Source organism: Schistocerca serialis, chromosome 3 (assembly GCF_023864345.2).
Source record: "Schistocerca serialis cubense isolate TAMUIC-IGC-003099 chromosome 3, iqSchSeri2.2, whole genome shotgun sequence".
NCBI classification, from domain to species: domain Eukaryota; kingdom Metazoa; phylum Arthropoda; class Insecta; order Orthoptera; family Acrididae; genus Schistocerca; species Schistocerca serialis.
In genome coordinates, this window is record NC_064640.1 from 105100593 (window position 1) to 105114157 (window position 13565).

General features: G+C 44.7%; 1 protein-coding gene across 1 annotated transcript in view; it reads right to left on the reverse strand.

The window, feature by feature from the left end:
- LOC126470705 (uncharacterized) overlaps positions 1-13173 on the reverse strand; it is a 46336-nt gene extending 33163 nt beyond the window's left edge. Inside the window, exon 1 of the mRNA XM_050098707.1 lies at positions 13095-13173. Coding sequence (XP_049954664.1) covers positions 13095-13173 — 79 coding nt within the window. The remainder of the gene's footprint in view (positions 1-13094) is intronic.
- Positions 13174-13565: the final 392 nt, after the last annotated feature.

The window sequence follows — 13565 nt, forward strand, 5'->3', positions numbered from 1 at the left end:
GATTCAAATTCTCGAATATATACTTCGTCCTCTTTTGTGAAGGCAATTAGGAAGACTGTGTTGATTAACTTTGCTTTGGAAGCGCTGTCTTCGATAGTATCTCCATTGCTATCGTGCAGAGAAGGCATTGATTGTTTCTTGCCGGTAACATTCTTCAGATACGACCAGAATCTCTTTGCATTTTGTGCCAGGTTTCGAGACAAAGTTTCGTTGTGGAAACTGTTATAGGCATCTCGCATTGAAGTCCGCCCTAAATTTCGAGCTTCTGTAAAAGATCGCCAATCTTGGGGATTTTGCGTCTGTTTAAATTTGGCATGTTTATTTCGTTGTTTCTGCAACAGTTTTCTAACCCGTTTTGTGTACCAAGGCAGATCAGTCCGTCGTTTGTTAATTTATTTGGTATAAATCTCTCAATTGCTGCAGATACTATTTCTTTGAATTTAAGGCACATCTTGTCTACACTTATATAATTAATTTGGACTGAGTGGAGATTGTCTCTCAGGAAGGCGTCAAGTGAATTTTTATCTGCTTTTTCGAATTGGTATATTTTTCGCTTATTTTTCGAGGATTTGGGGATTACAGTACTCATACTGACCAGGGCAACGGACCAACACAGACAGAATGGGCAACATATATACTTCCGTTATCTGGTTGGAAGATAACGTCAGAGATCTCGAAAACACAGCGCAGCCATCGGCCTCAACAGTTATAAAGGTAAGTCCTGCTGTCTGAATTACTGGCTGAGTGAACCAGAGGTGATCGTTTTATGTACCCTGTGACACTCCATACACCAGGTGCTTGGCCTGTATTATGAGCATTGAGACATGTGTGTGTCCATTATGATCATGTGTACCAGACTCGATAGGCCGCCATCCTGTACCTGGTGTTGCCATTGGGTGCACCACTATTGGTGTGCTTCTCTCTTTGCTGCCACATCAAGGGAAGCTGTAACAATGGTTGCTGTGCTGACAGTCTATGGTGCTCCAGACATCATTGCACTGTCTGTGTGGATACTTGTCTTGCTGTAAGAAAGCCCATTTCCTGATTCAAGGTGCGCGACGTGCCTGCAAGATCCTACGCTGTTCTCTCAGGCGCTAGTCGCTCGGGCAGCTGATATCCTTTATGACATTGAGTATGGGCCTCCTGAACCCATCGGCTCCACATGCACATCGCTGTCGTGGGATCCAACCAGTGATCTCTGGATCCAACGAATGGGAGCAGCAATAGTACAGAACGACAAACTGCAGTTTCGATAAGCAGCGATTCTGCTGCTGTCGAATTTTGATATGTGCTGGTAAACTTTTCTCCTTTTAACATGAGGCATAACAGTATCTTCTCACAAACAAACAACACTCAAATGCGATTTGTGATTGAAAATCCCACTGAGTAGTCTTTTCTTATATACAAAATATTATTCCTACATCCTTTGTGTGGTTACCCGCTGGGGTAGCCGAGAGCGCTAATGCGCTGCTTCCTGGACTCGGGTAGGCGCGCCAGCTCCAGGTCGAATTCGCCTGGTGGATTACCGACGAGGGCCGGTATGCCGGCCAGCCTGGATGTCGATTTTAGGCGGTTTTCCACATCCCGCTAGGTGAATACCGGACTGGTCCCCACGTTTCGCCTCAGTTACACGACTCGCAGACATTTGAGCCCATTCGCACTATTCCATGGCTTACACTAGACACTGACAGCTGCAGTACACTCATTCTGTCCCAGGGGGTTCGGGGTGGCGGCAGCAAGGGCATCTGGCCACCCTCTGCAACTAACACTGCCAAATCAATAGTAATACGGCCGAACCCGCGTGACGCAGGACCAAGGCCCCAAGAAGGAAATCCTTTGTGTGGTTGTGTGTTGCTTATTCTAGCATGTAGTACACTTAATGCCAATTTTACGTTTATTACACGCCACCTTCCTCGTGTGGCAATGTTAACAGCCACCAGTGTGAATTGCCTAAAACTTGCACTGCATATATTGTGGAAATGGAAAGTGTTATCGATGTGCAGGTTTCACGGCATGGATTGGTAGTCAGGGACTCGTATTGTTAGCCAATCAACAGACTGTAATAACATTTAGGAAGCGCATTTCTGTGCAAATATACGCTTCCTTAAATGGAACAATGGCACATTAAAAATGGGGTAAATTAGAATGCCAGTGGCGTTTGTTGCAGGATTCTTGTGAGAGTCGTTACGGGATATCGTATTTAGAAAAGTTGCGACACTGACACTTGTTTGTGTCATTCAGCCTGCGTAGTTGCTAGGAACGATGTTGTTGTTTGCTTATAGTTTACTTGTGTGTTCCTTGAGTGCACTGCATGTTGCTAGTCAGCGTGTGACAGTTCAAGCAGTAGATCGTGAGTTGACTATGGGATTTACCAATGCAGAAGAAGCCAACATGCTCATAGTGTATGGAGAGGGAGGGTGTAAGAAGAAAGCAGTTCGTTCTTATGTGGTGTGTGCGGCAAGATAACTCAATAGATGTCAATCTTCTCCGCAATTGTTCATCAACCTCTTCAACCAGCTGTATGAAAGTGGTAATATAACACCTAGACAGCTTCACAGAAGGAAACAAGTGACGACAGAAGAGAGAGAAATTAATCTTCTTGTTGCTGTTGCGGTTGATCTGCACGTTAACTCCTGGGCAGTCGCATGAGGCAGTGGTATGAGTCAGGAAAGTGTCCTACACATTGTCCATTGACAAAGGTTCCGTCCCTATCACATCTCTCTCCATCAAGAGCTGCATGGAAATGATTATGAGAATCATGTTAACTTCTGTACTGAGGCATTAAGACAGGCTACTCCAGATGTATGAAGTATCTTGATAGTGATGAAGTCACATTTACCAATCATAGCCAGATAAACCGCCGAAACATGCACTGTTGATCTGTTGACAATCCCCGATGGATTCGTCAGGTGGAATGTCAGCGTCCATGGAATGTAAACGTGTGGTGTGGGATGGTGAACCATCAGCTCGTAGGCCGGATTTTCTTAGACGGAACACTGAATGCGCATATGTATCGCAGTCTTCTAACAGACCATCTTCCACGGATGCTAGAAGACGTTCCTCTGCAGACTAAGAGGAACCTATGGTACCAACATGATGGCGGTCCAGCCCACACTGCACGAAGTACTATAGTATGTTTTGACAAATTTTTTTCAAATCGTCGGATTTGACCCAGAGAATCTGTACCTTGGCCGGCCTGTTCCCCGGATTTGACGCCTGTAGACCTTTTCCTGTGGGGATAGCTGAAAGACGCTGTCTGCAAGATCATGCCAACTACACCCAATGATATACAATGACGTAGTACTGCAGCCTGCTCTTACATCTCGGCTGAAATGCTAGCACGTGTGCAGCAGTCGTTCCATACAAGACAGGAAGCATGTATTGCCGCTGTCAGTGGTTGTTTTGAACACAACCTGTTACGGGCAATTGTTTCGTTACTGGTCAGAATCCACGTAACTTGTGTTGTTATTTAGTGCGTATTACCACACGTATTGTGCAAGTGTTGGTGTGGGAACTTTTCAAAATACAATATCTAGTAAACAACTCGCCCAAGAATACTGCAACAAACACCACTGATACTCTAATTTACCCTAATTTTAGTTTCTTAATGTCAATAGGCATGGTTCCATTTAAAAAGTGTGTGTGTGCACAAAACATACACTTACTGAGTATTGTTACAATCTGTTGATTGGCTAACAATACCAGCTCCTGCCTTCCAATCTATGCTGTGAAAACCGCACATCAATAGCACTTTTCATTTCCGCAATATTTGTGGTACAAATTTTAGTTAATTCACCTGGTAATTCACCATGTATACAGGCTGATTCCGTTACAAACTTTGAGGGATGATGGAGAAGGGTAAACGTATGAATCTGAGGTAAAGGACCCTAGGCAAGAAACTATCGAGTTGAAATATATAAGAGAAACTCTACTCACGTTCCACCTTAATCTTCCGTAGTGCTCAGGCGAAAGACCCGAGCTTCCAAAAGCTGATCATGACGTACAAAATTCTCGTTGAATACTCTTCAAAACCCTCAGATAATTTCCCCTGTTGATAAATTAGTTATGGTGCACGTAACTAGATTCAGAGAGGCCAGAGCATGGATTGGTAGTCAGGGACTCGTATTGTTACGATACAGTAATAACGAATTCCATTTATCTACATAAGTTTCACAAGCCACTTCAATATCAATAGTTGTCCAAAATTGGCGTCCCCAAGCGTTAATGCAGGCATGGCATCGTAGCACATAGTTCTGTCGTACCCTTTCTAATAGCCCTGATGCCATCTGAACAGTGTTGCAGACAGCGAGAATTCTTCCCAGGAGATCCTCTTCGGTCTGGACAGGCGTCTCGTGCACGAGACTTTTCACATGGAACCAAGAAGAAATCAAGTGGTTTGAGAACAGATGAACGTGCTGGCCATCAAACAAGATCTCCTCCAGAATGAGATTTTCACTCTGCAGCGGAGTGTGCACTGATATGAAACTTCCTGGAAGATTAAAACTATGTGCCGGACAGAGACTTGAACTCGGGACCTTTGCCTTTCACGAGCAAGTGCTCTACGAACTTTTTTATAAAATCTCATTTTGTTCGCTTTTGTTCGTTGCATTAGCTCGGGGCGGACGTCGTACGACATCCGTTTAAGTTCGTTGTTGATCGATTAGCTCAGTTTTTTTTATTACAGAGGGTTGCTAACCCTCTGACCGAACACGCTGAGCTACCGTGCCGGCGCCAACTGACCTACCCAAGCACGACTCACGCTGCGTCCTCACAGCTTTGCTTCTGCCAGTACCTCGTCTCCTACCTTCCAAACTTTACAGAAGCTCTCCTGCGAACCTTGCAGAACTAGCAGTCCTGAAAGAAAGGGTATTGCGGAAACATGGCTTAGCCACAGCCTGGGGGATGTTTCCAGAATGAGATTTTCACTCTGCAGCGGAGTGTGCGCTGATATGAAACTTCCTGGCAGATTAAAACTGTGTGCCGGACCGAAACTAGAACTCGGGACCTTTGCCATTCGCGGGCAAGTGCTCTACCACTCCTTTCTTTCAGGAGTGCTAGTTCTGCAAGGTTCGCAGGAGAGCTTCTGTAAAGTTTGGAAGGCAGAACACGAGGTACTGGCAGAAGTAAAGCTGTGAGGACGGGGCGTGAGTCGTGCTTGGGTAGCTCAGTTGGTAGAGCACTTGTCCGCGAAAGGCAAACGTCCCGAGTTCGAGTCTCAGTCCGGCACACAATTTTAATCTGCCAGGAAGTTTCAAGATCTCCTCTGCCTGCCTACTTTTCAGAGAATGTCTGATCCAGGTGCTTACAAACCCTCAGTCGAAAGTGAGATGCGGCTCCATCACGTTGGATCCACATCCGTTCACGAATAGCAAGTCGGATATATTCCAGATGCCTGGGTCTTTGATACACACTATCGGAGGTAGTGGAACGATTTTCGCTCATGGCTTTTGACCCGGCCGTTTCCGGACCAGGGTCCCTTACCTAAAATTGATACATTTACCCTTCTCCATCATCCCTGAAAGTTTGTAACATCATCATGGAATCACTCTGTATAGTGTGAACAGAAACGGACCTATCACACGCCCGACACTACTTACTCTTTTCGCATTTCCTCTTCAATGAGACCTGTTGGGTTTTTCCTGTTAGTAAGATCCCGTTACAAATGGAGCCCGTTATTAGGTATGAACCTTTTTTTAAATTTTAAGTCCTATGTTTCGCAGTGTTTACGGAATCTTGCTGGGGGGGGGCTCAGGTGGCATAAAGGCTGAAACATTGTTATATGTATGTCGAAGGAAACGGCTTCAAATCCCCATCTGATAATCGAGTTTAACGTTTTATGTGGATTCCCAAAAACTATAACAGCTGATGCCAGGATGGTCACTTTCATCCATTTCATCCATATCTGCATCTACACGATTACTCTGCAATTCACACTAAGTGTTTGGCAGAGGGTTCATAAAACCGCTTTCAGACTATTTCTCTACCGTCCCACTCTGGAATAGCGCTTGGAAAAATGAACACCTGAATCTCCCCACACGAACACTGATTTGTCTTATTACGATGACAATTTCTCCATAAGTTGGTGGGAGTCAACAAAATATTTCGGCATTACGAAGCGAAAGCTGATGATTGAAATTTCGTGGAAAGGTTTTGTCTTAACGAAACTCACATTTGTCTTAATGATTGGAGCCGCATCTCACTTATCGCATCCGTGTCATTCGCTCCCCTATTTCGTGATGGTAAAAAAAACGAGCTGCAATTCTTTGAAATTTTCTCTTTCTCATCTTAGTTCAGTCCGAGCGGCATACGCCTTTTTCTACACTGCGCAACAGAATTAAAGGATTACTTTTTCGAATCCACGTAATTGTCTCCCACTGCGACATATAAGTTTGAAATTTGTCTCAAAGGTGTGTACGACCTTCCTTTCTAATGGTGTGAAATCGTGGCGCCCTGCGACGTCACCCTCGGGTTCGACGACGCTTTAAACAGCAAGGAGTCAATACGTGAGACAATAAGACCACAGCTCAGAACTTCATATGACGTGTAAGGTGGGTTAATGATCTTGCACTGGCGCGGAACTCGACCAAAATTCTGCCACACTGGATGGAGCACTTTTATCTGACCATCACCCACCTCCACTCCCCACCCTCGCCGCGCGGGATTAGCCGAACGGTCTCGGGCGCTGCAGTCATGGACTGTGCAGCTGGTCCCGGTGGAGGTTCGAGTCCTCCCTCGGGCATGGGTGTGTGTGTTTGTCCTTAGGACAATTTAGGTTAAGTAGTGTGTAAGCTTAGGGACTGATGACCTTAGCAGTCAAGTCCCATAAGATTTCACACACATTTTTGAACTCCCCACCCTCCGACCTGCCTCTGTGCCTGCCGTCTGCGCCCAGCACCTCCCCCCTCCCCCCCCCCCCAACCATCCCAACCCATTCCTTCCGTCGACATCGTTGCTCCGTCTACGGTTCGCACCCAGATATGCGTGCTGGCGGCGCCTCCGCTGTTCCTCCAACTGCATCTGAAGTCAGTCCGTTGTGGGATATCTCCTTCCTCTTCATAAACAGGCTAATTGTGTGTTTCCAGGCCTTACCAAGGGTGTAGCCACTACCGCGACTGATCAGCGGTTTTCTTACTCTAATCTCGGCAGATTATTTAATAATACCAGAAGTTAGACGTTTGTGTCCGAAACTTAGTATCGTAATCCATTCCTCGTAATCCTAATAGACACAGTTCTGCTACTGCCGACGCGTTATGGTGCTGCAGTCTGGTATGTCATTGACGTTCTCGGCAACGATCTCCGACAGTGCGCACCGTTTGACCAACACATGTCTTGCACATTGGCGAGGTGTCTGACCCCAGATTTCCGTAGTCCGAGGTCGTCTATGGCACTATCAAGCCGTGCCTCTGTTTTAGCTGGTGGGCGATAGACTGTCCTCAGTTGGTGTTTCTGGAGAATTCGTGCTATTTTCCGAATAATGCGCTACAAAAAGAAATAAACGCAATGACCGAATTTTCCTCAGGTTTCACTTCTGTTTTAGCCGGATGTACAGTGGATGTAGGACGTAGGGCTCTCCGAATTTTTGTAGCTGTTCTTCCGAAACCCCGTTCTTTGTTGAGACTTTCATTGTCAGGGAGGTTGCAGCCCAATGCATCAGTTCAAATGGTTCTGAGCACTATGGGACTTAACATCTGAGGTCATCAGTCCCCTAGAACTTAGAACTACTTAAACCTAACTAACCTAAGGACATCACACACATCCATGCCCGAGGCAGGATTCGAACCTGCGGCCGCAGCGGTCGCGCGGCTCCAGACTGTAGCGCCTAGAACCGCTCGGCCACTCCGGCCGGCCCCAATGTACCAGTGTTTGAGCACTCCATTCCTCGGGTGGTGGCGACTGTCCTCGCGTGTTTGTAAGTTGGTGCGCATATTCTTATGATACATACTATAGCTCAATGTGCCCTCCGTTCTCCTTTTTACCAGGGTATCCAGAAAGTGGAGCACTCCATCAGATTAGACGTCCACTGTAAAGCTGATGTTCTGGTATATGCAACTGAGATGTATGAGGAAGTCATTCAGCTTGATTCTTCCATATGCCGTCTACATACTGCAAAAAACACATGGGTTTAGCTTCCTCCTTGAAATCTTCCACATAGAGCGAATCGGAGGAAGATGGTAATCGGTGTATGACGCGTATTTGCTAGTGTTACTTCACTGTGTCAAGAGAGCGCAACACTCAGCCGTCCGCTGCTTCCTCGAGTCCAAGTTTCGAGTGGCTAGCGGTAGCTGCTGTTATAGCGGACATTTTTAGTCCCTGGGAACCAAAAAACTGTGCTATGTGTTAAAATCTACTCCGTAAAATAAAATCAGATATTTTTAAAAACAATAATAGTGATTTCTATACATTTGTAGCAATTCTAACAATAAGTTTATCACGTACTCTGTGTCTTGAACTATGTGTGCGTCCAGTTACGTCCCGTTTGCTGCCATAATGGAACCCGTGTTTCAACTTCCATCTCATCACGATACCTGGGAAATACGCCGTATTTTCCTTCGGATAAGATGGACACACGTAATACCTTTTTGCCACATTTACTTATTTTCAGGCAATGCCTTGAGATTACGCAGAAGCATTCTAAAAGAACCAACATTCTTGGTGGATATGACATCACAGCGCAACACTCCTAATGAATCCATAATTGCAGAAGTTGCATCTAATGCACGTGCTGCAGCTAAAGACTGGATCTCTACTTTATTTGAAAAGATTGCACCGATGCCAATTTCGGAAACACCAGAGAAAAGGAGGAAGAAAACTTTATGGCTGTTGACAGACCAGGAAATGCTACAAACTTTGAAAGCATCGCAACAGAAAAGGACTGGCAAAAAAAAAGTTCACCAACCACCAAACGAGGGAGAGAAGTAAATCCAATTTCTGAAGACAATGACTGTGTTGTGAGTAGAAGAAACTACTACGAAAAAACAGCCCTTAAGTGGACTGGATTCAGGGCATTTACTGTAAGAAGTGGCTTCATAAAACACGCACAGATGAAGCAGATATGTGAAACGACTGTGCTGTGATACAGTAAATATCAACCGTAGAATGGTCGGTAATTGCATTACCAGTTTTTGGTTTGTATTATTTGGCAATAAAATACCTGTATCTAATTAAATTGGTGATAAATTTTACCATCTTACCACGATCTTCTATAGTTCAACCTATAACAAAATTACTACGGGACGTGAAAGTTATGATTTTATCACATACATCTTGAAGAAACCTTGCAAACACGTGTCATCAACTTCGTTTTGAAAATCTCAAAATTCTTGTCATAATTTCATATAGAAGCAAATGGTATGGCACCTTCCCCTAGGTACTTTACATATTGGCGACAGCTGGTAAAAGTGGACTCCCAGTGGCTACTCCTTCCATCTGCTGGTTGTAGCCACGGTCGAAAAGAAATCATTTTGACGCCAAGATATGCAAGACATGCCGACTATAGCTAAACTTGGACAGCTGCCACCACTCGGTGCAGAAGAATGGGATGCTCAAAACATTGATACATACACTACTGGCTATTAAAATTGCTACACCAAGAAGAAATGCAGATGAGAAACGGGTATTCATTGGACAAATATATGATAGTAGAACTGACATGTGACTACATTTTCACGTAATTTGGATGCATAGATCCTGAGAAATCAGTACCCAGAACAACCACCTCTGGCCGTAATAACGGCCTTGATACGCCTGGGCATTGAGTCAAACAGAGCTTGGATGGCGTGTACAGGTACAGCTGCCCATGCAGCTTCAACACGATACCACAGTTCATCAAGAATAGTGACTGGCGTATTGTGACGAGCCAGTTGCTTGGCCACCATTGACCAGAAGTTTTCAATTGATGAGAAAATGTGCTGGCCAGGGCAGCAGGCGAACATTTTCTGTATCCAGAAAGGCCCGTACAGGACCTACAACATGCGGTCGTGCATTATCCTGTTGAAATGTAGGGTTTCGCAGAGATCGAATGAAGGGTGGAGCCACGGGTCGTAACACATCTGAAATGTAACGTCCACTGCTCAAAGTGCCGTGAATGCGAACAAGAGATGACCGAGACGTGTAACCAATGGCACCCCATACCATTACGCCGGGTGATACGCCAGTATGGCGATGACGAATACACGCTTCCAATGTGCGTTCACCGCAATGTCGCCAAACACGGATGCGACCATCATGATGCTGTAAACAGAACCTGGATTCATCCGAAAAAATGACGTTTGCCATTCGTGCACCCAGGTTCGTCGTTGAGTACACCATCGCAGGTGATGCAGCGTCAAGGGCAACCGCAGCCACGGTCTCCGAGCTGATAGTCCATGCTGCTGCAAACGTCGTCGAACTGTTCGTGCAGGTGGTTGTTGTCTTGCAAACGTCCCCATCTGTTGACTCAGGGATCGACACGTGGCTGCACGATCCGTTACAGCCATGCGGATAAGATGCCTGTCGTGTCGACTGCTAGTGATACGAGGCCGTTGGGATCCAGCACGGCGTTCCGTATTACCCTCCTGAACGCACCGATTCCATATTCTGCTAACAGTCACTGGATCTCGACCAACGCGAGCAGCAATGTCGCGATACGATAAACCGCAATCTCGATAGGCTAAAATCCGACCATTATCAAAGTCGGAAACGTGATGGTACGCATTTCTCCTCCTTACACGAGGCATCACAACAACGTTTCATCAGGCAACGCCGGTGAACTGCTGTTTGTGTATGACAGATCGGTTGGAAAGTTTCCTCATGTCAGCACGTTGTACGGCGCCACCATTGTGTGAATGCATATCACAACATCTTTTTCCTGTCGGTTAAATTTGGTGTCTGTAGCACGTCATCTTCGTGGTGTAGCAATTTAATGGCCAGTAGCGTAGCTTCCAAATGAACATTCATCCACCGGTCGTGGATTTAAGCGGATATACACTTGGCAGCACAAAAATTGACCGTCTGATCTGCCAACCCCGTAAGGCTCGGAAGTGTCTGGAAGAATTGTGGTCTTTTGCTCGAGCTGTTATAATGGTGTATCCGTGCGTGGTCTAATGGCAAACGTCGCGCAATATTGACTCAAAGTTGTGAGTTCGAGTTTAGTCCTTCTTTAATTTTTTAAACCTCATTTCGGCTGTCTGCTAAAGGTATCAGACTGATGTAACTCGAAAGATAATTTGCTTCACTTTTTGACCCACCAGTAACAGTAAAAACGTCCAACATCAAGGTCAGAACATCACTGTGCTCGAGAAGTTCCTCTTCCTACAGCGGCGAATGCCGGACATTTGCAACGCCGGACATTTGCCACACTTGCCCCTTCGCCAGGTAGCGATCCCTCAGGTAAGGGACGCCCTTCCTCGTACTTCTTCTGTCCGCTTTCAAACCGCCGTCTCCACATCTCACTCGATACAACCAGTACGTAAGGGTCCTTCTTCTTCGACATCATACAGAGCTTCTTTTCCGAAATCGAAATATTTATAACTTTTGGGAAACGAAAATAATACCGACGATTATGTCAGTATGTAATTAGTTCTGCCAAGTATAAATATAGATTCCTCTGTCTGTACGGTAGCTACCATTCACGCTTACTGATTGCGATAGAAACAGTCCATTGTCATGGGAGCAACAAGAAAGGAACAATGTAAAGAGAATGCGAATGTACGCTAATCATTTCTTTTTTAATCACTGCATTTGTGCCTACTTTAATTACTACAATTGCATGCCCAAAAGACAACAAGGAAAGAAGAAATGGGTATGTGAATGTTTGAAAAGAAGGACATCCTCCATATTAATTTACTCTCTAAAATGCGATTTCCCTTGCGGTGAAACATTAGTTAATAAAGTGTAGCCGGACAATGTTTGAAACATGACTGAAAATACGTTCACTAAATAGAGATAAGAACATCTATGATTGACATGTCATCTAAAGTCGACGTATAATTTTAAAATGTTAGAAATAAGGAAATGAAGTAATACAGAATGCTATGCTTGTAACGTACGTTGTTGTTCTATATTGTTTATCTCTGGTATTTACAGGGTCACAGAGAAAGCATCCTAGGTTTTGGAGGGAAAAGCCGTAATTGTAAAGATCTGCACTACAACAGAAACAAGAAGCACAACTTAAGGGAAAATAATGTAATGTGTGTTCTAGCTCACAAGCGACACTGAAGCAGATAGTTCCTGTGACTTAGTATGGGCAGAGGTCTCATCACAAATAGGTACCCTACTCATACAATTATAGTTGGCAGTGACTTCAATCTACCTTCCGTATGTTGACAAAAATACATTTTCAGACCCTATTGTAGATAGAAAACAACTTCCGTAATTGTTTTAAATGTTTTTTTAAATTATTTTGAAGAATGAGTTCACGAGGCCATTGATATTGTAAACGGTTACGAAAACACACTTGACCTCCTAGCCACCAATAATGCTGAGCATCACGACGGATACAGGGATTAATGAACACAGTCGTAGCGAGGCTCAATTCCGTAACAAAGAACTTCACCAAAACTAAACGCGAAATATATCTGTTTATAAAAGCAACTAAAAATTCGGTTGACGTCTTTCTAAGAGACAGTCTCCAATCCTTCCAAACTATGTAAGTGAAAACCATATGTGGCTTAACTTCAGTGAAATAGTATTAACAGCACTCGAGAGATTCATACTAAATAAATTAATAAGAGACGGAACTGATCCCCCATGGTGCACAAAACACGACAGAAAGGTGCTGCAGGAGCACCGAAAAAGGCAAGTATAATTTAGACGAACGCAAAATCACCAAGATGGGCGAAGTTTTACTTAGGCTCGAAATTTGGTGCGGATTTCAATGCGAGATGCACTTCATAGTTTCCACAACGAAACTCTCTCTAGACATGTGGCGGAAAATCCAAAGAGATTCTGGTTCTATGTTAAGTAAACCAGCGGAAAGGCTCAGTAAGCGATGGGGAGGATGAGGAGGAGGAGGAGGAGGAAACAAGGAACGCAACCCTTTGGAGCAAGTAAAATCGTGGCAAATGTCCGACGTGACAAATGTCCGCACATCACAGCGGCAACCGGCAACAGACTACCTGCCACCGGCAGCTTGACGGCGGCCGCCATCCCACCAGCTGAACATGGCGCATCTGAAGCATGTCTCTGCTCTCGCATTGGTAATCATAAACTTGTTGCTTATTAATCAAAATATCCACGGGTGTACTGCCGGTCTACAGTGTCCGACGGGCACAATATTTCAGCGATCGTACATGTCGCCATCATCAGGTGAACTGACGGACTGAGCTCCAGTGAGCTCAAGAATCACTTGTTGCTTATTGTAGTATGATTTTCCGCGCGAAATAATTTCGATAAACCAAGTGAACACCGTGTAGTTACACAGAATGCATAGGTTATTATGAGTGTATTTATCAGTTACCATTTTCTTATTTGAATTCCTAGTACTTGTCTTGCAGTTACGAATTGTATTTTTCATACTTCAGTCTTATGAACGTTGTTTAAGCGTTATAAAATAGTCACACGTGGGAAAGGTCTAATATTTGCGGCAC